The 26,794-nt window shown below is 47.5% G+C and overlaps 1 protein-coding gene across 2 annotated transcripts in view; it reads right to left on the bottom strand.

The window, feature by feature from the left end:
* The window catches only part of DAAM1 (dishevelled associated activator of morphogenesis 1), a 182,468-nt gene that overhangs the window by 93,439 nt on the left and 62,235 nt on the right, over window positions 1-26,794 (bottom strand). For both annotated transcript variants that reach the window (XM_083732298.1, XM_083732299.1), the window contains exon 3: window positions 8,046-8,135. In XM_083732298.1, coding sequence (XP_083588424.1) covers window positions 8,046-8,135 — 90 coding nt within the window. The remainder of the gene's footprint in view (window positions 1-8,045; window positions 8,136-26,794) is intronic.

Below are 26,794 nucleotides of genomic sequence, written 5' to 3'. Positions count from 1 at the left end.
GAATTGAACCCAGGGCTTTCTTCTGCATGCCGAGCAGGTGCTCTAAGCACTGGGCCACAGCTCCTCCCCTGTGGGACAACGATTCCCTGGACAGGTGTAATCTAACAGCGTTTCTAGTTGACCAGTCAGGAAAGGATTCAGATCAACGTTGACTTTGCAAATCTACTGTACTGACAGGATGTCCATATTTTCATTGGAGAAATGTTGGATGGTATGGAATGGCCAAGGGACGTGGGTGGCGCTGTGGGTTAAACCACAGAGCCTAGGACTTGCCGATCAAAAGGTCGGCGGTTCGAATCCCCGCGATGGGGTGAGCTCCCGTTGCTCGGTCCCTGCTCCTGCCCACCTAGCAGTTCGAAAGCATGTCAAAGTGCACGTAGATAAATAGGTACCGCTCTGGCAGGAAGGTAAACAGCATTTCCATGCGCTACTCTGGTTCACCAGAAGTGACTTAGTCATGCTGGCCACATGACCCGGAAGCTGTATGCTGGCTCCTTCGGCCAATATAGCGAGATGAGCGCCGCAACCCCAGAGTCGGTCACGACTGGACCTAATGGTCAGGGGTCCCTTTATGGAATGGCCTTCCTTTTGCTTCACACGCCACCCCCCAACCCCCCAAACCAAAGGCTTGTATTTCCCAGGTTCTCTGTTCATCCATCCATCCAGTGGCCTAGCGTGGGTTGTCAGCACCCGGGGCAAGGCAAGTAATTTGCACCCCCTAACCCGTGGATTTGCGCCCCCTAACCCTAACCCCCAGATGTTGCGCCCGGTGCGGCCGGCCCCCCCTGCACTCCCCACGCTACGCCACTGCATCCATCCATTCCCCCCACCACACACATAATAAGCAAATACAGCATGATCAAATACCTTGCACTGTCAAACGGCTCATTGTTTAAAAAGCTTCAGTTTAAAACCCTAAAGATTGCTAACAGATGCCTTTTTTTTGGCTTCAGACAGGAAGACGGGGGGTGGGGTGGGGTGGGGGAGCTGCTCTTGGGGTGGGGGAGAAACAAGAGCAGGTATTGAAAAGGGGAATTATTTCAAGGTTCCACTTCCATATATCACTAAAGGATTTCCAGCATTGGCCAAACAGGTGTCTTTCCAGTAAGGATGGAAGCACACCAGTCTCCATTCATTGCTGGTCCCCGAGAAACTGGTACCTGGCGGTTCACGGCCCCAGACATCAATAAGCCCTGGAACTTGTGGTTCAATGGCAGAGAAGGTGTGTTGCATGCAGAATGCCCCAGGTTTGGTTCTTAGCTGGCAAGTTTGGGAAAAGGCTGTAAGTCTGGCTAGCTGCTGCCAGTCAATGTAGCCAATATACAGATAAGAAACCGACAGCCGGACAATGAGAAATTCCCAAAAGAATGGTCCAAATTTATGGTCTACTTAGAGAAAACTGTACATGAATAAAGACACTCACAGGACTGAAATAAAACTCCTAACGTTTATTGTAAACATTTGGTTAGACCATAAGATGTAATGCGGTAATATAGAAAGGATTGTATGTTTAAAGTACAAATACAAAAACTTATTAAGGAATTATAGACATTTACACAATGTATATATAGTAAACACGTTTAAGTAAGAGCAATATAGAGATGCCAGAAGAGGGGTGGAGGGAAGTTAATTCGGGTAAGATATAGATTTTAAGGAGAATAAAGCTGTATTGTGTTTAAGATATTTGAAAAAATCAATAAAAATCACTGAAGGAAAAAAAGATGATGATGATGATGATGATAATAATTTTTTTTGTATCCCTCCCTCCCCGGCCAAAGCCGGGCTCAGAGCAGCTAACATCATATAAATAAGACAATATGCATAATACAATATACAATATGCAAATAAAATAACATTCAACATTCATTAAAATAATATAGAATAATATTAAATATCAGCATTTCAAAATTAAACAGAAATTAACAGTTACAATAAGTAATTTCTAAACAGCAAACCACAGTGCACAACGTAATACAATACAAAATGAGATAGATAAGACCAATGGTCTGACTCTGTATAATGCAGCTTCCTGTGTACTCAATTGTCCCGTTCATTTGTTCCTTAAAATACCAAAAAAACCACACAAACCCACTGTGCCAACAGTCACTATAATACAGCGGGCTGCTGTTCTTTCTGTTGCACAGAGACTCTGCACCTGCAAAAAGCTTGCAGCCTGCAGCAAAATAGCAAATCTGGAAGAGGTACCAACTGCAAGGTATCAACGTGGCCGATGCTGTTCTCCATCTACACAAAGCAGTCATTCTTGCTAGCTGCCTGCGATTTTTATCACAGGCTGTCTGGCGACTGGAATTTCTATCCACAAAGGTAAGAGTTTAAATACCTGAGGGAGACAGGGAGGGAGGCTGTGTTTGAATGAAGGTGATGCTGCTGCTGTTGGGTTTTTTAAAATGATATAAAGTTGCTGATTTCACAGCTCAAAAGAAAAGCTTACTGCCTGTTCTTGGTTAATTACCAAAGCCTGGAAACCGGACTTTAAACGAGCTACTCCTGCAATGCCTGAACAGCTTTGGACTGTGCAAATCTTTCTCTGGCAATTTAGCAAAAGCCCTTCTCAGGATTCAGGAAACATCATATCCGCTTCCCACAACCTGATGCTCCTTTCATATGCTTCAGAGCGTAACACTCTCATCAGATGGCAGGGATGTTGACGGAAGTTGTGGTCCAAAATATCAGAAGGGCGCTGGGTTGGGGGAAGCTGCTTTTGACTTAAGAAGGCAACAGTTTTCAGTCTGTAAAATCGCCCGCTGAATAGTTTCAGTGATCTCCATCTGGCTGTTTGCGCTAAGCTATTGAAATATGCCTATAATCTGGCTTGAACCCGGTCTCAGGTTATTATTCCACATTCTTCCTGCACTCCCTGTTCTCAGTTTACACTTGTGCGCACAGCTTCATTTCTTTCTTTAAATGCACACAATTGAAGGATTGCCAGTGGCCTTCAATTGCAATGCTTCGAGGTCAGTGAATTCCACTTTTTATCTTTTGCCATCTTAGCACTGAGGGCACAGCTACATCCGAGGAGAGAAGAATTCCAACAGAAACTGCTGTTGACATTTACAAGGCAGCACCAATGGATATTTCTTCTTCTTCCTCTTCGGCGATCACTTGTAGCCAAGTAAGATGGTCTTCCATAAACAAAGTATTAACAGTGAGTCTGTGACTGTGGAGGCCAATTCCGAATCCACACGTCCTTCCACAGTGGGGGCATTGGTTCCTGGGTGCGCGTTTATCACGGTGTGGATTTGCCAAGCATGCCTTCCTCTTAGCACGTTTCTCCCTTGCGTCCTGAGTTCGAGCGTCTTCAAAGCCCATGACACCTTAGGTAAAGGCGGTTCTCCAACTGGAGTGCTCGCAGTGTTTCCCAATTGTCAGTGTTTATACGACATTTTTTTTAAAAGATTTGCCTTGAGTGAGGATTTTGTTGACCACCAACATTTCGCTTTCCATTTTTAAGTTCGGAAAAGAGTAGTTGCTTTGAAAGACGACAATCAGGCATCTGAATAACATGGCCAGTCCAATGAAGTTGTTGAAGAATCATTGCATTTGGGTTTAACCGTACCGCCACCTGCTCCTACAAAGTGTTGTTGTTTAGTCGTGTCCGACTCTTCGTGATCCCATGGACCAGAGCATGCCAGGCACTCCTGTCTTCCACTGCCTCCCGCAGTTTGGTCAGACTCATGTTTGTGGCTTCTAGAATACTGTCCCACCATCTCGTCCTCTGTCCTCCCCTTCTCCTTGTGCCCTCCATCTTTCCCAACATCAGGGTCTTTTCCAGGGAGTCTTCTCTTCTCATGAGGTGGCCAAAGTATTGGAGCCTCAGCTTCAGGATCTGTCCTTCCAGTGAGCACTCAGGGCTGATTTCCTTCAGAATGGATAGGATGGATTTTCTTGCAGTCCATGGGACTCTCAAGAGTCCCCTCCAGCACCATAATTCAAAAGCATCAATTCTTCGGCGATCAGCCTTCTTTATGGTCCAGCTCTCACTTCCATACATCACTACTGGGAAAACCATAGCTTTAACTATATGGACCTTTGTTGGCAAGGTGATGTCTCTGCTTTTAAAAGTACTCCTTCATATTTAAACACCCCATATCCATCTGAGAAGGAGAGCTCAGTATCCTCATTTCCTTTTCTTATTCCACCCACCCACTGGCCTTAAAAACCCACAAACCCACAAAATCCAAACGAACGTCAAAGGCCTTTTCTATCGTAATCCGAAAATCCCTCCGCTGAGCGGAGTCATCGCTTGGGCTTCACTGTTTCAAGTGTGCTGCATTCCTTTCTCGGGGTCACTGCCCAGCGACTTTCTATTACTGCTCTGCAGCTTCGCTCTTCTCTGGTTCTGCCTCCCTTTTCAGAAGCAGCCAAGCCAGCCCCAATCTCCCATCTCTTGCCGCAGCTATTATGAAATAAATCCAGATCCCCCTCAATCAGGATCGCTTTTGTTCCTCGCGGCTTTGGAGTCCCCTTGATCGCTCGCACGGCACAGGCTTCTGCAACCATTTGGCAGCCATGGGGAGGAAGGGGAGGACGGGTGGGGCAGGAAAATGAGAAGGAAAAAGGCAGTCTCTATTCAAGTGGGAGGCCAGACTCCTCCGCAGACTGGATGCAAGCAGTGTGGGAAGAGGGGGCACCCCTGGAGAGATCTAGGGGTCCTCTTTCTGGCATCTCCACACAGCTTAGACGTTCATAATGTATTGAAAACACACCATCAAACGCCTGTGGAGTCTCGGCACTCATCGGAGGCCCCCGCCAAGCCAATTTCTCAGTCCAAAAGTAGCTCAGGGATTTGTGAATGAAGGCATAAAGGACTGGTCCCCTCTACCACGGTATTCTTTGGGTGCATTCACACCATACATTTAAAGCAAAGGGACACGGGTGGCGCTGTGGTCTAAACCACTGACCCTCTTGCGCTTGCTTATCAGAAGGTTGGTGGTTCGAATCCCTGCGACGAAGTGAGCTCCCGTTGCTCTGTCCCAGCTTCTGCCAACCTAGCAGTTTGAAAGCACACCAATGCGAGTAGATAAATAGGCACCATTGTGGCGGGAAGGTAAACGGTGTTTCCGTTTGCTCTGGTTTCCGTCATGATGTTCTGTGGTGCCAGAAGCGGTTTAGTCCTGCTGGCCACATGACCCAGAAAGCTGTCTGTGGACAAACGCCGGCTCCCTCGGTCTGAAAGCAAGACCACCGCAACCCTGTAGTCACCTTTGACTGGACTTAACCATCCAGGCGTCCTTTACCTTTACCTTTTTTTTTTACATTTAAAGCACTGTTATACCACTATGTGCAAGGACAAGCTCTGGCAGATTGAGCGGAGGAGACCAAGAGTAGGTCCAATGGTCAAGAAGGCAGTTTCTGCCCGTGCTGGAGAGGGAAGTGAGGGGCAGCTGGGGCTCATCCACCTGGGAAGGCAGCCCACCTAGGAGAAGGAAAACTCTGATCTTAAACCTCTGCTGCCTTGTGGAGTATCTTCCTTATATCTTGTGTACAGGGCAGTTTTTAATATTTGATGTTTTACTGGGCTTAATGTGTTTAGCCTGTTGGAAGCTGCCCAGCGTGACTGGAGCAACCCAGACAGGTGGGCAGCATCTAAATATCCTAAAACTGATTCTAAACCTCCACTGCCTTGTGGGACATTTTCAGGAAAAGAAAAGGCATAAACCCTACACAAATTAGGAGCGGAGTCCCTATATCAGCACCTTGTATGCCTTCCAGGACTCCTACAGCCAAGCACAAGGGGCTTTTGGGATGTTGTTTTTATTTTGATTATGCATTTTGTGGTTTTATATTTTGATTTTATTCTGTGTGAACCACTCTGAGACCTCCGGGTATAGGGCGGCATATAAATTCAACAAATAAATAAGTAATAAAACAAATGTCTTGCTCTGCTTTCCATTGGACCACAGCAGTGAGGCTGAAAGGAGGAGGGTCTTGTCCTTTGGGCAGCCCAGGACCCCCATACACGCTGCCCAGGTTTGCACCCCAAGGAGGTCACTTTGGTACTGCTAACACAGCAGTCTGGCTTCACCCCCAGAGGCATACTCCATTGTCTCTTGAGACGGATGGATATCAACAAGTCAATTCCGACAAATTCAAACCATAAGCGTTGTTCACAGACACCGTGCAGACCCTCTGAATGAAGTTCATGGACTACCGGTGGTCTACAGACCACCGTTTTGGAACCCTACTTTAAAATTACTGCATTGCACGGGGTTGGACTGGATGACCTTTTGGTCCCCTTCCAATGCTACAACTCTAAGAAAAGAGCCACCTCCACCTCCATGCATCGTTCCTCTAGAGACGCCTCATTCCTTCCAAGCCCTGTTCACTCCCCCCCCCCCATCGCTGATCACCCAGATGGCTTGCCGCCATAAATACAGTGATGCTGCTTTCGCACTCGCTGCTTTCTAAACTGAACGCGTCCTCATGGCGATGGCTTGTAAGGCTGCCTGCTAGCTAGGCGTAAAGTTTGCATCAGCCTGGGAAACATGGCCACAATTTGACATGGGAGACTACCAGGCGCATGCAAATCTAACGGGTGATGAAAATGGGTGAATTCCTCCCCCTAAAAAAGCATTGGTTTGTTTTAATCATGCAGGATATATTAGGCCCTGGGGTCATGAGCTGAGTCCATAAAGAGCCCACAAAGCAGCATTAAAGAAAAGATTTGGGCCTTTTCAGGGTTGTATTTTACATGCCTTGCCTTTTCATTACCTGAGTTGTACTAAGATGCTTTGAGGGCATCCTTTGTATCCCATGAAATTACCGTGTTTTTCTGTGTATAAGATGCCCCCATGTATAAGACCTCTATTTTGGGGGACTGCAAATTAAGAAACACCCCTCAGCACTACCCATGTATAAGATGAGTCCCCATTTTAAACCTAATTTTTTGGTTTAAAAAAACCCTAGTCTTATACACGGAAAAATACGGTATATAAGATTCACCTGGTCTCTAGGCTCAGGCCAGAAACAGCGGAATGCTCTGCAGAAGACTCTTTAGTGCAGAAGGGAAATATTGAGGGCTGAAAGTGTTCCTGTGTACGAGGAGAAGGCTCACACTCTGCACCCATCCTCTGCTGGCGTCAGTGCCAACACTCGTTTTCAATTGGCGAGTTAATTGCTGTTTTTTGTTTTAAGTGGGCTTCTTACGATTTTAATTGTTTCGTTGCGATTTCCGGCTTCGCCTTGCGCATGGATGCAGATCTGCTTTTGTGATGTACACAAAAGATATGTGATCTGCCCTTTCTCAGTTACGGATTTAGAGAGGTGGTTCCCAAACTTCCCACACTTGGAAACAGCTGTTGGGGGATCACTTAATGATTTCTCAGTCTACTGTGGCAATCGAAACATACTGTGCTAGGATTGTGGAGTTGGAAGGGAACCCCCCCCCCCCCAAAAAAAGTAATCTAGTCCAACCAATCCAGGAATCACAGTTGATGTGGCATGGTTGGCAAAGAATTCAAACTATAATTCAATAAAATGCTATATTGTAAATAAAAGCAGCTATAAAAATACAGTCAAATGTCAACATGCATATTCAGCGTGATGGATGTGCTGTCTCCTGTCTTCAATTGTAAATCCACAGATGTGCGGACCACCTGAATAAAGCTTACAGATCACATTTTGGGAACTTTTGATTTAGGATATAGTCGTGCCTTGGAAGTCGAATGGAATCCATTCAGGAAGTCCATTCGACTTCCAAAACGTCCGGAAACCAATGTGTGGCTTCTGATTGGCTGCAGGAAGCTCCTGCAGCCAATCGGAAGTCACGGAAGCCCCACTGGATGTTCGGCTTCCAAAAATACTGGAACAGTCACTTCTGGGTTTGTGGCGTTTGGGAGCCAAAACGTTTGGGAACTAAGCTGTTCGAAAACCAAAGTACAACTGTATTGCCTTTAGGGGTTCCTCAAAACTGGCCCCACACACCCTGCAAGATTCTCTTCTTTGTTTCTCAAACTTGTCCTGCAGAAGAGAAAGCAAAGAGCTGTGGAGACAGTATTATCGTACTTTTCAAATCCTTCTCTTACCTTTTTCTTGCTGCAGTAGATCTGCCATTTCTTTTCTGCTGGAAGAGCAAACATGGCTTCTCTATGCTTATCTGAAAGGTCGAGTTCATCCTGAGGAGAGAGAGATGCCGTACGTCATGAAAACATCCAATTTATTGCATAGATTAGCATTAACAACTGCGAAGGAGAAGGGGAGAAACCCCCCAAAAAGAAAAGCCCTGCTGGACAGTGATGGTGAGGGGAGCCCTGGATCCTGGCACACAATCCTGAGGGGGCACAACCCAGCGCCCCCATGACAGGCTTCCTTGCTGAGGCCGTGTTGTTGCCATCTTCTGGAGCTGTGGGGAGGTGAGCTGAGCCCAGACTGGGCCGTTACGGCCACAGTGGCACCTCCTTCTCATTGCGGCTGAGTCGGAGCCTGGACTTTTCCCAGCCCTCACTGGTCCTTCCCAGGGTCCTCCCTTCCAGCATGTCCCCTGCAGCAGGAGTGCAGGGATGAGAGTCGCCCAATCACGCAGGACCCACCTTGGTGCCAAGGAGAGGCGGCAGGGAAAGGGCTGTGCTTGGCACCTTGGCCTGCTCTCCCCTCCCCTCCTCCTAGGCCTACTGCAGCTCTGGCACTGCTGGGATGCCACCTTGGAGCTCGCCAAGGGCAAACGCTCCGACCAGCGGGCAACCTTTGTGAGAAGCGGCCGCTGCAGAGGCGCAGCGAGCAAAGTCTGCCTGTTGACTCCTGCCTGACGCACACAAGGTGGTTAGGGGGCCTAATCCTTGCCTTGTCCTGGGCACTGCCAACGCGCATTATTTTGACATTTCCATTCCACCCTAAGGAACAGGCATGGGATTGTTACGTGTCACATGCCTGTTTACATTCCAGCACAGCTTGCTGGGAACTTCCGTTTGTGTATAGCTTTTGTTTTTCCCCGTTCTCTCTGAGACGACACACGAGAGAGACGACATGTTTCTTTGTCCTGATTTATGATTCATAAATCTGTAGTTGTAGTATGCTTCTGCAAGCCTCACGCCTATTCTGTGTGCACAGTTCGATCTGCTGATAGTGTGCCCTGGCTCAGAAGCCCGGGTCGCTGATTTACGTCAGTGCACGGGCCTATGGAAGGAGACGACACAGCTGGGGCTTGCCAGCTGGCCTCCTGCCCCTCTGCATGTCGACACATTATGCGATTGCTGCTGGATTAGGCCAATGTCCCACGCAGTCCATCCTCCTCTTCTCGCAGCCGTCAAGCAGATGCCTACAAGAAACCTGTAAACAGGACTGAGTGCGAGAGCACTCTTTTCTCTCCTGCAGTTTCCAGCAACTCATACTGAGAAGTGTTACTGCCTCCAACCAACCAGGTTTGCAGTGTCTCTAGGCAATCATGTCTGGTGGGTCATACCTCTCCATGCCAACACACCTATAATTTCTGCAGCTCACAAGCTTCTAAGACACCCTCCCCAATGTTGGGTGATTCCCACAAGAGAGGTTGCGATCTCTGGATGAGTTTCCCTTTCCTTCTCCAGCCCACAGCAGAAAGAGCTCCTGGAAGATCTGGCTCAAGCTGTCAATGGAGTTATTTTGGAGGCCTCTGAAGAGCTTTGTCCTGCATCCTGTACGCTGGCCTGGTGCCCTCCAAATGATGCTCGACTCCCAACTCCCACCATTCCTGAGCAATGGCCATGCTGCCAGGGACTGATGCGAGTCGGGAATCCTAGTCCTCTGGCAAGAGGCTGGGGAAGGCTGATCAACACCTATGTAGAAGGGAGAGTTCGTAGGACCTTTGCTTAGAGCAGACGCCAAGATGGGGAATTTCACAGCTACTGAAATTTATGGGAAAGGGATAAGCACGTCTTTGGATTAGAGGTGATCTACAAGACAAGCCATCGCCATGGGTCACTAGGGGATTAATTACCCAAATCGATCTCCAAAACTCAGCTCACTCTGCAGATGGTTCGCTGAATATTGAGACGTTACTATGAATCGCAGGCAATAAATAAGGTGACGGGTGAATTGTGTGACCTCTTTTAGAGCTCTTCGCAATCTCTTTTTGCTTTAGCAACCCCAAACCCCAGCTCCTCTCAATGTGGAAAGCTAAGGAAATACTCATTTAGCTTTCAGAAAAAAGTCCATCAAAAACATTCATGATGCACCTGGGTATTATCTCATCTCCCTAACCCCGTCCCATTTATTTATTGAAAATATTTTTAACACACTCTAAATTACAACTGCATCTGATAGATAACCAAACAGCCTGATATTAATCTCCAGCAGAGGCCTAGGTGAACAACTGTGTCTTTAAAAAGCACCCAAAGCTTAGCAAAATCTACACTACTCCTATGCCAGCAAATTGGGAGGTATCATTGTTGAGAAATCTTATGGGCCTTTTATGCTCGTGGTAAGCCTAGCCAGGGATTGGGATCTGCGACAGCTGAGGCTTCTAGGTCAGATTCAAAGGCAACCCCACAAGGAGCACATTACAGTGATCATCAAGGATCACCTCTCCTCATATGAACTGACTCGGACCCTGCTATCATCATCTGAGGCCCTTCCTTGTGTGTGTGCCTGCTGTGCAAGAGGTCTGGTGGGTGGCAATGCAAGAAGGGACCCTCGTACCTACGGGACCGCCTCTCCTGGTATGTCCCACAGAGAAATTTACGGTCTGCAAATAAAAACATCCTGAAGATCCCAGGCCACAGAGAGGTTAGGCTGGCCTCAGCTAGAGCCAGGGCTTTCTCGGCCGCGGCTCCAATCTGGTGGAACGCTTTGTCACAAGAGACTAGGGCCCTGCGGGACCTGACATCTTTCCGCAGGGCCTGCAAGACAGAGCTGTTCCACCAGGCCTTTGGTCAGGGCGCAGCCTGACCCCCTCCTCTGGCAATCTGCACAGAATTTTGCTTAATGGTTGCCATAAATTTGATTTTAATTAATTTTATAATGAATGTTTTTAGAATGTTGGATTATTTTAATTGTTGTTAGCCGCCCTGAGCCCAGCTTCGGCTGGGGAGGGTGGGATATAAATAAAATTTTTTATTATTATTATTATTATTATTATTATTATTATTAGGCCTTTTCTGCAGTGGCTCCCCATTTGTGGAGTGTTCTCCCCAGAAAGGCTCACCTGGCACCTTCATTATACACCTTTAGGCTCCAGGAAAACCACTCCTCTTCTCCCTGGCCTTTGGCTAATTAAACAATCTATGGCATATCCTCCAACATGATGAGTTCCAAAACCAAGTTCTTCCCACCTGCGCTCCCGTGCAAGAGCACGGGGCTCAAAAGGCACTTTTTTGGTGTGTTCTTACAGTGCCCCAAAATGCGCATTTGAGTGCCACACGAGATCACGGCCCCCAAAAGTGCTTGGGGGGGGGGGGGCAAAATCGCATGAAAACATGTCAACAAAAATGGCTCTCATAGGAAAACCTGGGATTCCAGGTGTATGCCATGGCCATTTAAACTGTGGGTAGGGTTTGTGATTTCTGTTTGTTACTATACTATGTACTTTTGTGTTTTTACATTGTAAACCGCCCTGTGATCTTTGGATGGAGGGCGATAAAGATCTTCTTGAGGTTATCAGCACATGGGGTTACAGCGGCACATTTGCGAACCATGAAGAATACTGGCTAGCTGGCAATCTTATGCATGATGAGCCAGCTTTTGGAGGGGTGCACAAGAAAACCCCAGAGTTCTGGACCCAGCAGATTGACAGGCGCCGAGTCAGGAGGCTGCTGAAGAAGGCAAGAATTCAAAGCTGCCTCCAGCCACTCACAAACTGGATATAAAGGAACAGAAAATGGCCCCTTAAAATCAGTCCAAATGAGGGAAAGGATGCTTTTCTAAGAGGGAGGCATTGCAGCAGTGACAGAACGCTGCCTTCATCGCCCCAGCTTGAAATTCTGCCACGAAATCCCTCTAGCAATCTGCACACAAGCTTCATCGCAAGCAGTTTCAATTAACAATCACGAAGCAGACTAATTAGTGAGCAGGAGATGCCAATTGGCAATTAGCTTCACAGCCCATCTGCATTTGTCCGTTTGGGCATGAATGGCGCTTGCATATTAGGTAGCTAGAAAGGGGTCTGGGGGGCAGGGAAAGAGAGATAAAAACCACATTACTGAACGACTAGTAGCCACTGAGTAGTCTCATCAGGCTCTAGGCTGACGGGGCTGATGGGGGCATTCACAATCCTACTTAGAAATGTTGGGGATTGCGCCCCACACCTTTTGTTTGTGAAGCATACACTCAGCCACTGGGCTACAGCTCTTCCCCAACCTCACAGAAACGATGCAAGGATAAAAATGGGGTGGGTAGAGAACTATGTGTGCCACCCTGAGCGCCTTGGAGGCCAGGAGAGGAAGAAAGGCAGTAAACAAAAGCTAGGCACGGATTGCAGGAGTGCTGCTCATGCTTCTAGAGGGAGTCGTGATTCCTGCAAAACCAGTTTGCCAGGTGAGCACAGCATCGAAAAGGGAGTCTGTGCATCTCTGACAGCAAATGCTGATAGCTAGAATACTGTCTTCCCGGTGTGTTAGTAATGCTTTCAGGGCAAGAAGCAATATTTCGCCTGGTGCCTTCACCATACACCTTTAAGCGCCAGGCAAAATAATAATAATAATAATATTTATATCCCGCCCTCCCCAACCGAAGCCGGGCTCAGAGCAGCTAACAACAGTAAAAGTAACACAGTTTACATAAAATAAAAAATATTCCCTTTCAACCAGGCCTTTGCCTGACTTGATCTACATCCTCTACTAGGAGTCAGCAAACCTTTTTCAGCAGAGGACCGGTCCCCCAGATCTTGTGGGGGGCCGGACTATATTTTGGAAAAAAAAAAATTGAACGAATTCCGGATCTGGCCCCAGGCCTTAGTTTGCCTACCCATGTCCTATTCAGTGGTACCTCTAGTTATGAACTTAATTCGTTCTGGAGGTCCGTTCTTAACCTGAAACCGTTCTTAACCTGAGGTACCACTTTAGCTAATGGGACCTCCTGCTGCCACCGCACTGCTGCCACACAATTTCTGTTCTCATCCTGAGGTAAAGTTCTTAACCCGAGGTACTACTACTAACCCGAAGTGTTTGTAACCTGAGGTGTTTGTAACCCAAGGTACCACTGTATTCTTTTAAAAAATGCTGGCTCTTTTGGGGTTTTTTATTGGGTTGTTGGTTTTGTTTTGATTTAATTATTTGATATTTTATGTGAACCACCCTGAGACCTTCGTGTATAGGGCAGTATAGAAATTAAATTATTATTATTATTATTATTATTATTATTATTATTATTATTATTATTATTTCCTGCTTCCAACATACCGTCCAAGTTAATAATTTCAATTCATAAAGCCTATCAAACTGGGTGTAGTCTAATACTTGGTACTAACCAGCCCGTTTTTAATCCTCCGTTGATGTCATCCAAAACCCGCTTCGATGGGTGTGCCAACATCCTTTGAAACGTAAGGCTACATTTCCATTTCGAATCGCCCGGAAAATAACGAGCAAAAGTCAACATTCAGGGTGTGTGCACACCCTGCTTGCACCACAGTTACACACACGCAGAGTCAGCAGATATGAACACAGCTGCTCCATCCCTTATTTCTCACACAGCTGGATCAAGGGCTTTGGGCTGCGCTGCAAGATTAAGCATCTCTCTTGTGCTCACATTGGTTTGTGCTCACATTTCGTCACAGACTGCGGGCTCCTTCCCAGGGCACAACATTCAACGAGCTTCTCCCAAATCAATGTTTATTAGGAAGTGCCAGCTCTAATCCATTTAACAGCGGTAGATCAGCTATAGTTTAATCAGAGATTTGTTTTTTTTTTACAATGCCCTAGAGAGATCCATGGGGTGCCCTAGACTGAAGGACCCAACGACACCAGGAAAGGAGGGAGGATCCATGCTGGTTTCCTCTTTTCAAATTTGACAGAGAGAAAAATGGATGTTCCCTTCTGCTTTTATACCGTACCTGGCAGGAATGTTTTAATTCCAGGGGGAAAACAATAAGACCATCTCAGGAAACTGAAGCTGACAATGTTTGTCAAGTGGCTCTTAAATCTAGATTTCTATAGTACCAAAGGGATACGAAGGTGTCCCCGTTTTTGAAAGGCATTTGGTTCTGGCATTACTAGAAAAGTACAGCGGTACCTCCGGTCGCGGACGGTGTTAAGTTGTGGGTAAACATATCAGACGACACAGCGATTCTTCAAACAGCTCCTGTTTATTCACAGTCCCAGAACTGAACTGAAGGGTTCAGCCAGCCTGCTTATATAGAGCTCCACTACAACGCAACAGTAACAACTTTCTGTAACTATTCAATCACTGAACGTCACTTTCAATTTCTTATTTGCATATGTGGACCTGAGTGAAAATTATCTACAATATCCCCCTGCTGGCCCAGGGTGAGAACTTCAGTACATAACAGACGGGACCTATCCCGGGGCTCCTGCCAGACCCCGAGGTTTCCTGGAGGTGCCTGTTCTGCGCATGCGAATGGCACAGTAGAGCACTTCTGTGCATGCGGAGAAACCCGGAAAAATACGTCCGGGTTTGCCATGTGCGTATCCTTCAGGATACGTAACCGGAGTTGAATGTAAGTATGGGAACCACTGTAATATTCTGTAAATTCCCCCAAAGATAGATTAGAGAGATATGCTTCACAATATCATCCACTCTCCAGAATCTATTTCCCACAATTCAATAAAAAGGTTTTCAAAACGCAGCTCACGGTAGGATTAAAACTGCAAAAAGCCAACTGAACATTTAAGATGCAATACAATTAAAAGTTAAGAGCAAGCAAATTGATTGTAGTTCTAGTTTGCATGAATCCAATTAGGCTGTAATAAAGAGGCCTAATTAGCAAACGGGTTGGCAGGAAGCCTTAGAGGGCATACAAGTTGGGAGGCTAGACAAGAACAGAACAGGCAAGTCCCAACTCCACCCAGTCACCACTGGAGCCCCCTGCTGAACAGACTGTATAAAGTCACCACTTTATACAGTCTGTTCAGTCTGGAGCCCCCTGCTGAACAGACTGTATAAAGACACTACTCTGCTTATTGATGGGCAATACAGTGGTACCTCAGGTTACATACGCTTCAGGTTACAGACTCTGCTAACCCAGAAATATTACCTTGAGTTAAGAACTTTGCTTCAGGATGAGAACAGAAATCGTGCTCCAGCAGCGCGGCAGCAGCAGGAGGCCCCATTAGCTAAAGTGGAGCTTCAGGTTAAGAACAGTTTCAGGTTAAGAACGGACCTCCGGAACGAATTAAGTATGTAACCGGAGGTACCACTGTAGGGACAAGGAGAATAAGAGGAAGCACTTTCCCCCCATACACTGAATAACTTGCTACCACAAGATATTGCAATGGCCCCTAACTGAGTTAAGCCAATTTATGGAGGACTGTTTTTCAAAGGCTAAAAGGTAAAGGTAAAGGGACCCCTGACCATTAGGTCCAGTCGTGGCCGACTCTGGGGTTGTGGCGCTCATCTCGCTTTATTGGCCGAAGGAGCCGGCGTACAGCTTCCGGGTCATGTGGTCAGCATGACTAAGCCGCTTCTGGCAAACCGGAGCAGCGCACGGAAACGCCGTTTACCTTCCCGCTGGAGCGGTACCTCTTTATCTACTTGCACTTTGATGTGCTTTCGAACTGCTAGGTTGGCAGGAGCTGGGACCGAGCAATGGGAGCTTACCCCATCGCGGGGATTCAAACCGCCAACCTTCTGATTGGCAAGTCCTAGGCTCTGTGGTTTAACCCACAGAGCCACCCATGTCCCTTCAAAGGCTAGGTAGCTAAATAGAACCTCCAGCTTCAGAGGCAGTGTATCTGCGAATATCATGGAAGATGAAACGGGGAAGCTTTTACCTTCTGGCCCTGATTGTGTGCATCTAGCTAGCCGCTGTTGGGAACAGGACGCTAATACCTTGTCCTGCATAATTGCAATTTATATTTGTGTTTTAGCACGCAGAGTACTGCGGAATTTTGTTTTGTAGGAGAATGACAGGAGTGGAGACCTACGGAACCCTCTGTGCTCCTTTGAGAGGGAAGGAGGGATATAAACGGAATAAATAATGTGCATTTAACGCCACCTATTCGCACTCCCTCGGATGAAAATCTCCAGGAACAGGCAGGCACCTGTCAGAACTAAAGAGTGTAATGTACACCCCAAGAAGGCGGCAGGTCGGTTACTCATAGCACAATGACCTTCCCGGCGTCGGGTTACGCTTAAACCTTTTAACATAAAAGCTTTGCCTGACATTTCTTCAGCTGACTTGTGCTAAATCGCTCGTTACCAAGAAAACAAATTCACACCTTCTTTAGACTTAGACCAGAAGCCAAAGTCAGACACCTCTGACTAATAAGCAGGGATAAACAAGGGAGAGGCTCTTGGAAAGAGTAACTCTCTCCTCCCAGCTTCCCTCTGCTTTTTAGATGAAGACTTGTGATCTAAAGACACCAGAAGAATCTTCTGGCATCCTATTCTCACAATGGCTAACCAGATTGCTTAATGGGGAACCTGCAAGCAGCATTGGCAACCGTGGAGGGAGACCCTTGTCAAACTACAGTTCCCAGGATGCTCTAGGGGGAAGTCATGCCTGTGGTATGACGCTGCTTTAAAGGCATCGTGCAGATGAGCTTTGTACGCAGCAATCATCAAAGACCTCAGGCATCACCACCAAGGCGGAGCTCATTTTTAAGACGCAATGATTCAGAAGGCTGCTACCACTTCACAGCCCGATTTTTTATGGCCGGATTGCGTTCCTTGCATCAGCAGCGTCAAAGTGCTTCAAAGTGTGTCATTCTCATCTGGGTGGGGAAATGTAGTGGTGGGGAGGGCAAAGCTCAACAGATGCGAAATCAGCTTTGGCGAGAAGAAAATGGGAAGGCTCAGTTGGTTAGAGTGTGGTCCTGATAACGCCAAGGTTGCAGGTTCGATCCCAGTTAAGGGACACTGCATATCCCTCTCTTTTTTTGTCAATAATTTTTTATTACTTTCTTTACACATTCTTTCTTACAATACATTAATCAACGTTGTCAGGGAACTGACATCGGAGCCAGAGGTGGAGGCAAGGCTCCCAAGCGATGCTGGAGAAGGGCCAAGCAGGGAGAGAGGGAGCTCATCGGCTGGGGAAGGAAATCAGTGTAACACCAGGGATAAAGGGGGGCAGATGGGGGAATCGGCGAGGGGGCTCCAGGACTCTTCGCCGGAGACCAATGGGGAGAGCACGGGTCCTCCGCTACCCACACCCACCCTGCGCAGAAGACTTCCGCGCAGGGAAAAGTAGGCGTAGACTTGGCGTCAAAGAACTTCTTTGCTGGAAGAAGTTCAAGAAACGCCCACTGACAGATTCTGCTAGCAACTGAAACAGCCACGAAGTGAAGGGCTGTCCAGCCAGGAAAAGGTTTAACCAGGCAACCTAGCCAGGAGTGGCGGCAACTTACGCACGAGCAACCCCCATATAACCTTTACAAACATATAAACATTTTAGCTCTGCCGAGCTTGTGACTTCCCTCCCTCCCGCCAGTAGGTATCTCTTACCAGATCCATTCGTGTACAGTGGTACCTCAGGTTAAATATTGAATTCGTTCTGGAGGTCCGTTCTTAACCTGAAACTGTTCTTAACCTGAAGCACCGCTTTAGCTGATGGGGCCTCCTGCTGCTGCCACGCTGTCGGAGCCCGATTTCTGTTCTTATCCTGAAGCAAAGTTCTTAACCTGAAGCACTATTTCTGGGTTAGTGGAGTGTGTAACCTGAAGCATATGTAACCTGAAGCGTATGTAACCTGAGGTACCACTGCATTTTATCCTTTCACATCTTCTATCATCTACATTGTAGGAGTTACTTCAGTCCTGCTAGTGTTTTTAAATTTGTACAGCTGAGGGACAGCTGCATATTCCTGCATTGCAAGGGGTTGGGCTGGATGATCCTCAGAGTCCCTTCCAAGTCTACAATTCTAGGATTCTAAACACAGAAATATAGCATGTGGAAGCAGAGGAGGAGACCACAGAGCGGTGGGTTATAGAGCCTCACAGAGCTACCAGACCCAGAGGTGTTTAACACACAATCCCTCTTTACCAGGGAGTTCTGGCAGTGGTGCCATCTGCAACTGACAGCTCCTGTCTCTGTTTTCACACGGGGAACAATCCCAGCCCGACCTGGAGATGCAGGATTGAACCCAGAACCTGTTGTGAGCAATGCAGATGCTCTAACCCAGTGGTTCTCAACCTGTGGGTCCCCAGATGTTGTTGGACTACAACTCCCATCATCCCCGAGTTCTGGCCTTGCTAGCTAGGGGTGATGGGAGCTGAAGTTCAACAACATCTGGGGACCCACAGGTTGAGAAAGGCCATCGAGTCCAACCCCCTGCCAAGCAGGAAACCCCATCAGAGCACTCCTGACACATGGTTGTCAAGCCTCTGCTTAAAGACCTCCAAAGGAGACTCCACCACACTCCTTGGCAGCAAATTCCACTGTCGAACAGCTCTTACTGTCAGGAAGTTCTTCCTAATGTTTAGGTGGAATCTTTTTTCTTGTAGTTTGGATCCATTGCTCCGTGTCCGCTTCTCTGGAGCAGCAGAAAACAACATGGCTATCATATCACCCCTTAACCTCCTCTTCTCCAGGCTAAACATGCCCAGCTCCCTTAGCCGTTCCTCATAGGGCATCGTTTCCAGGCCTTTGACCACTTTGGTTGCCCTCCTCTGGACACGTTCCAGTTTGTCGGTGTCCTTCTTGAACTGTGGTGCCCAGAACTGGACACAGTACTCCAGGTGAGGTCTGACCAGAGCAGAATACAGTGGCATTATTACTTCCCTTGATCTAGATGCTATACTCCTTTAAAATGCATCTCTGGGTTATTTGTGGGGCATAGGAATTCGTTCATCTTTTTCCCCCAAAATATAGTCCAGCCCCCCACAAAGTCTGAGGGACAGTGGACCGGCCCCCTGCTGAAAATATTTGCTGACTCCTGCTCTAACTCTTAGCTTCAGCTCTCCGTTGCCTAAAAAACAAAAAGATATTTAAAGATACCCTCAGGAATCCTGTGAGTTTCAAGCAGCCCTGAAGTGCTCAGTCAGTTTAACAATTCAGAGGATCAAATGTAGTAAGCGATCTCAGCTGGTGGTTAATTTATAAGATAGCGTCGCTGTAAACGCCGCTGACACCGCTCAAAGTTTTGGAAAAGGCAGGCAGGCAGAGGGAAGAGTCTCCATCCAGACCAGGCAGTTATCTCAAACTAGAAAGTGGAGAGATTATGGAGAGATGCAATCCATCAATGATAACTGGCAGAGCAGTTGCCGCTGCTGCTCCTGTTGTTGCCGGGGTATTCAGACTCCGAACCTCTTTATTATTAGCAAGTGGCACTTAATTCATTTGCAGTTTCAGAAAGATAAAAGAAACACGCAAAAGCCCTCCAGAAATTTAATACCATCTGAAGACATGTGTAATTTGGGGCAGGTGGGCTATGGGGGACGAAAAAGCCAATACATACAAAATGCTAATTTTATGCAGCTTTTTAAAAAAAAAATTAGGAGGAAAGTATAGCAGCTCTGGAAATCACAAGTGGGGAGAGTGGCTCATAGTGGTGGTGTTGTGGTTAAGAGTGTCGGTCCAGGACCTGGGAGAACAGGATTCAAATCCCCACTCCAGCCACGAAGCTCCCTGGGTGAATTTGGGCCAGTTACTGCCTCTCAGCTTAACCTACCTCTCAGGGTTGTTGAGGATGAAATGGGGTGGGCGGGTGGGCAAACAATGTATGCCTCTTTGAGCTCCTTGGAGGAATATAAGTGTAAAGAAATGGATAACTATCTAACGTGGTGCAATGGTTTTATGCTTGCCAAGTGGAACTTTACCCCCACAAGTACCCCATGCCCACCCCGAGTCTGCTCCAGGGGGGCTGGGGAAAACCCCAGAAAAAAATTAGGAAGATGGGTAGGGAGTCCCCATTGTGAAAGTGTAAATCTCACCTACAGCTGCTTGCATGCTCTTCATGGTCACTGTAAGATGGAGATGCTGGGATAAGTGGACCTTTGGTCCAAATTAGCAGGGCTTTTCTTCTGTTGGGCCTATGGTCTCGGCCCAGTATATTTGAAGGAGGGACGTGGGTGGCGCTGTGGGTAAAACCTCAGCGCCTAGGACTTGCCGATCGCATGGTCGGCGGTTCGAATCCCCGCGGCGGGGTGCGCTCCCGTCGTTCGGTCCCAGCGCCTGCCAACCGAGCAGTTTGAAAGCACCCCTGGGTGCAAGTAGATAAATAGGGACTGCTTACCAGCGGGAAGGTAAATGGGGTTCCATGTGCTGCTCTGGCTCGCCAGATGCAGCTTGTCACGCTGGCCACGTGACCCGGAAGTGTCTGCGGACAGCGCTGGCTCCCGGCCTATAGAGTGAGATGAGCGCACAACCCTAGAGTCTGGCAAGACTGGCCCGTATGGGCAGGGGTACCTTTACCTTTACTCCATCCCCATCGTTCTGCCCGGGCACTGAGGTCCAGCGCCAAGGGCCTTCTGGCAGTTCCCTCCCTGCGAGAAGCCAAGTGACAGGGAACCAGGCAGAAGGCCTTCTCGGTAGTGGCACCTGCCCTGTGGAATGCCCTCCCATTAGATGTCAAAAGAAAAAACAACTATCTGCTTTTAGAAGACATCTGAAGGCAGGCCTGTTTAGGGAAGCTTTTAATGTTTGATGCATTACTGTATTTTAATATTTGGTGGGAAGCCGCCCAGAGTGGCTGGGGAAGCCCAGCCAGATGGGCAGGGTATAAATAATAAATAAATTATCATCAACATCATCATCATTATTAGTATTTATTTTGTGAGCCAATCAAAGACTTAATATTTCTCTCTCTCTCTCCCCTCCTCTTCGAAACACCTCCAAGTTTTCAAAAGCTGCTCACTGACACAAGTCTGCCTGCCATGGCTTTGATTCCCTCCCCTGTCAGAGTTTCCATGGGACAGCTCTTCTTCAAGCAGGAGGGAGTAACAGGGAAATGTTTTCCTCTGCTGGTTTCAGTCCAAGCTGCAAAATTCAAGTTGCAAGAAAGGAGAGCTCGTCGTTTAGATGTTTAATCAGGAAGAACTGTCGGAAGAGCTGTTTGACAGCAGAATGGTCTCCCTTGGGAGATGGTGGACGCTTGGGAGATGGTTTTTAAGCAGAGGTTGGATGGCAACCAGTCCTGGTTGCTTTAGCTGAGATTCCTGCATTGCAGGGGGTTGGAATAGATGACCCTCGGTGTCCCTTCCATTTCTATAATTCTATGATTCTAATAATGTGCTCCTAGACAGCATCTTAAAAAGCAGAGACATCACCTTGCCAACAAAGGTCCGTATAGTAAAAGCTATGCTTTTCCCAGTAGTGATGTATGGAAGTGAGAGCTGGACCATAAAGAAGGCTGATCGCCGAAGAATTGATGCTTTTGAATTATGGTGCTGGAGGAGAATCTTGAGAGTCCCATGGACTGCAAGAAGATCCAACCTATCCATTCTTAAGGAAATTAGCCCTGAGTGCTCACTGGAAGGACAGATCCTGAAGCTGAGGCTCCAAGACTTTGGCCAGCTCATGAGAAGAGAAGACTCCCTGGAAAAGACCCTGATGTTGGGAAAGATGGAGGGCACAAGGAGAAGGGGACGACAGAGGACAAGATGGTTGGATAGTGTTCTCAAAGCTACCATCATGAGTTTGACCAAACTGAGGGGGGCAGTGGAAGACAGAAGTGCCTGGCGTGCTCTGGTCCATGGGGTCACGAAGAGTCGGACACGACTAAACGACTAAACAACAACAACAACAACAATGCGCTGTCTGAAGCTCACCAAGTCTGAAGCTAATTCCAGGGCCCACATGCAGGAAACTTCACTTTGCAGATGAAATCTATCTACCAGCATTCAGCCCTTCATTTTTCAAAACTTAACCTATGGTTCTCCACGCTTCCACATCTATCTATGGCACTTTTTAAAAAATGTCCTCATGAAAACCCATCAGCATTCTAGTGTGCATCTCTCATAGCATCAAGATTTTATAAGCAATTTTGCTTGGTACACACCCCAGCAATCTCCCCATACGCAATGAATTTGTGTACGTTATTTTCACTAAACGAGTGTAATTGCCCTAATATGCCCATTTTTGGGCACACATTGTTTTGTTGGGAGCGTTGCATCATAAAATTCAGAGAAGTGCAAATTTCGAAGGACACCTGTGTTTAGGTGTACTGTTTCAGGAAGTGTTAATCAGGTCGGTTGGCCTTTTTCTCCCTCCTCAACTAATCCCTAAATTAGAGTCAGTTTAGTATCCCAACCTGCTTCCTCAGCCTCATGCACTTCCCCTGAAATCACAGCTATTAGGATTCAAGCCATTCTAGGAGGTAACATGATAATAAGTGCGAGATCACCTTATTGATGCCTACCTTCATGTGCAAAACTGAGGAGCTCCTTAACGTTCATTTTCTAAGATTAACATGCATCAGCTCTTATGATATGACGTATTTTGAGGTATTAGTCCTGAGAAAATTAACCTAAACTTATTTCCTCATTTTTCTTTCCCCCCAGGTAAATACAAAATAAGTCGTCAAGTATAAGGGACCCCTGACCATTAGGTCCAGTCGTGGCCGACTCTGGGGTTGCGGTGCTCATTTCGCTTTATTGGCAGAGGGAGCTGGCGTACAGCTTCCGGGTCATATGGCCAGCATGACTAAGTCGCTTCTGGCGAACCAGAGCAGTGCACGGAAACGCCGTTTACCTTCCCGCCGGAGCGGTACCTATTTATCTACTTGCACTTTGACGTGCTTTCGAACTGCTAGGTTGGCAGGAGCAGGGACCGAGCAACGGGAGCTCACCCCGTCACGGGGATTCGAACCACGACCTACTGATTGGCAAGTCCTAGGCTCTGTGGTTTAACCCACAGCGCCACCCGCGTTTCCCCCAGGTAAATACAAAGTAAGTTGTCAAGTATATTCACAGCCTAATACACCCCTCCGTCAAGATCCATTTGGAACGGGAACAGATAATATAATAGATTCGCTTCCAGCCCGCTGTATATGAAACCAAACCACTGACCTAAAAAGTTTCCCTTGGGGGTTTGTCTGTCTTGCTGCCTTAATTTGCTGCAAGAGTCTTTCCAATAAAGCAGCTTGCCATCCTAAATTAAACCACTTTTGGGTTGAGCCTCCTTCAACAGACTTCCTGTTCCATGCTGTTGATGCTGGGTGCAAGTTGTAATCCCAGACTTTTGCAGGGAACCAGCTTTGGAAAGGATACTTTCGTCGGTGCAGCGATGTCCTGACCTGGAGAAAGTACTCAGGCTTTGTTTACTGCTAGAGACTTTACTGCTCAAATCGGAATGGTGCATAAGCAAGGAATTGGTCACCGGCTGTGTTTGAAATCCGCCCCCCCCCCGGCGCATTTTGCAACTGACACAGTTCCAATTGCGACCATATGGAGACTTTCAGCTGTTTGAAATGAGCAAATCAAACAAAAGCAATTGAAATTGCAGCTGAAAGTTTGTGGATTTTGATAATAAAGCTGATTTGCAATGGGGGTTGAATAATTTTGATTTTGTGTGTGTGTGTGCGTATGACAGAAGTATACAAATATTTTCATAAATAAATAAATATTTGGGTGGCAACTATCCCTCATCCTGGCTCCTCAGAGTCCATGACTAGTATCTATGCCAAGAGAGATAAGAATAAGATGATCTCTCTCTCTCTCTGACACCCACTGGAAATCCACATATTACTGGAAAGTTGGCACTTCCTCTCTTCCAGAGAGTATCACTTAAGGCTGCTCAGCAACGCACCTGTCCTGAAAGTCATTGTCTCAGGCTTGGATTACCTGTGCCTTCAACGCTGCCTCCCCCATTCTGATAGCAAGCATGCTCCATAATGCATGATCTAATGATTAAAATTGCTCTGCGTCTGTAATGGCTGCTGATGACACGGAAGGCTTAAGCGCCCTCCCAAACCAAAGGGGTTAATCTGCCCCAGAGCTATGCATGCTTGCTCCATGCCTTTTAACTGCAACGAGGTACATTTGCGCCCCTGAGGATTATACCATATTATAGGGATATCAATTCCATTGCACTCTGAATACTAAAGTGCTTCAGTATGTTGCTGGGAGCGTGTGCGCACCGACGAATGGAAATGAGAATTCTGCATTCCCAAAAAAGAGGCATGCCAAAAACTGTACAAATTACGCCCATTGCACTGATGAGCAAAGACCTAGCTGCTTTTTCGCTGCTCCTCTAGAAAAACCCAACTCGGCCCTACCCATTCCAATCAAACTTCCAAGATTTCAGGTTCCTCAGTGCGGCTCACATGCTTTCAAAGGTACCCCAGCAATCAGGATGTCAAGCTTTTACCTTCTTGTAATCCTGATTCTCATAGGGAATCAGGGCCATCACTTCTAAAGGCAGAGGCGACACCGCTCAAAGGCGCGGGAGAAGGCAACAGCTACATTTCCTCTGCCATGGAGATATGGAGCAACGAGAAAAGGTGCGCTCCCTGATTTTCGACCTCTAATGCCACTGTTAAAAGGCATGAATGCATCTTCCATTAATGGAAGCAACAAGCCTTGTTTTCCAGTCTGTTTCAGCACAAACAGAAGATGGAGGCAGTATGTGTGAAAAGGATCTAGGGGTTTTAGTGAGCCAACATTGTGATGCAGCAGCAGCAGCAAAAGAAGAAGAAGCAGCTAGTACTAATCTAGGCTGCATCAACAGAAATCTAGTGTCCGGATCAAGGGAAGTAAATAGTACCACTCTATTGTGACTTGGTTGCAGGTGGCGCTGTGGGTTAAACCACAGAGCCTAGAACTTGCCGATCAGAAGGTTGGCGGTTCGAATCCCTGCGACGGGGTGAGCTCCTGTTGCTCAGTCCCTGCTCCTGCCAACCCAGCAGTTCGAAAGCACATCAAAGTGCGAGTAGATAAATAGGTACCGCTCCGGTGGGAAGGTAAACGGCATTTCCGTGTGCTGCTCCAGTTCGCCAGAAGTGGCTTAGTCACTTCCACGTGACCTGGAAGCTGTACGCCGGGTCCCTCGGCCAATAAAGCGAGATGAGTGCCGCAACCCCAGAGTCGGTCACGGCTGGACCTAATGGTCAGGGGTCCCTTTACCCTTTACCTATTGTGACTTGGTCAGACCCCGGAATACTGTGTCCAGTTCTGGGCACCACAATTTAAAAAGGATATTGACAAGCTGGAACATGTGCAGAGAAGGGCAGCCAAGAAGATCAAGGGTCTGGAAACCAAGCCTTATGAGGAATGGTTGAAGGAGCTGGGATGTTTAGCTTGGAGAAGAAAAAAACTGAAAGGAGATACGATAGCCATCTTCAAATATCTCAGGAGCTGCCACATGGAAGAGGGAATGGAAGAGGGAACAAGCTTGCTCTCCTCTGCTCTGGAGGGCAGGACTTGAACCAATGGCTTCAAGTTACAAGAGAAGAGAAGAACTGTCAGGAAGAACTGTCGGAAGAGCTGTTTGATGGTGGAACGGTTTCTCTTGGGAGGCTGTGGATTCTCCTTCCTTGGAGGATTTTGAGCAGAGCTTGGATGGCCATCTGTCATGGATGCTTTAGCTGAGATTCCTGCATTGCAGAGGGCTGGACTGGATGACCCTCGGGGACCCTTCCAACTGCAGAATTCTAGGATTTCATAATCTGGGATCGACCGAACAAATCCTATCTGCGTGAACTGCTTACCCTCCCAACAAGACGTCTCCTGCCTGGGTTTTTTTCCATTGTAAACATCCCAGAACGTCTTGATGGACAGATGAATTGGTGAGATTATGCAACAGCTGGTGCCAGATGGGGCTGGAGCACAAAGAGATTTAGGGGTGGGAGCAAGACAAGAGCCTGGAAGAATTCGACCTTCTGGTCCGGCAAGCACCAAAGGTATTCACTTGGTAATTGTCCGAAGATCCCATGGTCACGGGCTTTGCCCACCCACCTGCCTCACCAACCCCCATCCCTCCCCAATGACCCCGCTGCTCCCTCTCCTATTCTTCCCCGAAGCCTGAAGGTAGCGTTAACCCCAAAGCTGAAACACTGGAAGTCAACAAGGCATGTCCCCCCCCCCCCCATCACCCATCTGAGGAAGCCTTGCAGGTTGCCTCGGCAACCCCACCCATTTCCAAGCAGCTGCGAAACGGCACCCCGTCAAAAAGCAAAGCCATGGCTGGCTGCCCTTTTGTGAGAGCCTCTCTCCCCCTCCACAAGCCCCTCTCTCCTTGTGTGTGGCGGAAAAAGCAGGCAAAGCCCTGACAGGCAGCGAGACAAGCGGCTCGCCCTCATCTCACAATGCCCAAGCGTGCGGCCATTTGTGTGTAAGGGCCTTGGCACAAGGGGGATGCCAACATGCCAGCCAACATGCTGGCACTGGCATGCTTGGATTCAGTTTTGCTTGTCCGGCATTGGAAATGGCAAATGAGTTGGGGGGGGTCTATAGCAGGGGTAATTAAGGTGCCTCCCTTGAGGTCTTCCTCTAATAATAATAATAATAATAATAATAATAATTTTTATTTATAACCCGCCCTCCCCAGCCGAAGCTGGGCTCAGAGCGGCTAACAACAGTAAAATGGTGAAACATTCTAAAATCATTTCATTATAAAATTAATTCCAATCAAATTAATGGCAACCATTTGGGCTAGATGTTCTGTGAGGATTGCCAAAGGAGGGAGTCAGGCTGTGCCCTGGCCAAAGGCTTGGTGGGTGGAACAGCTCTGTCTTGCAGGCCCTGCGGAAAGTCCTGCAGGGCCCTAGTCTCTTGTCTCTTGAGACAGATCGTTCCACCAGATCGGGGCCACA

Source organism: Podarcis gaigeae (genome assembly GCF_964106915.1).
Source record: "Podarcis gaigeae genome assembly, chromosome: 1".
NCBI classification, from domain to species: domain Eukaryota; kingdom Metazoa; phylum Chordata; class Lepidosauria; order Squamata; family Lacertidae; genus Podarcis; species Podarcis gaigeae.
The sequence above is the reverse complement of the archived record's forward strand: the minus strand, read 5'-3'. Positions and strand labels throughout refer to the sequence as shown.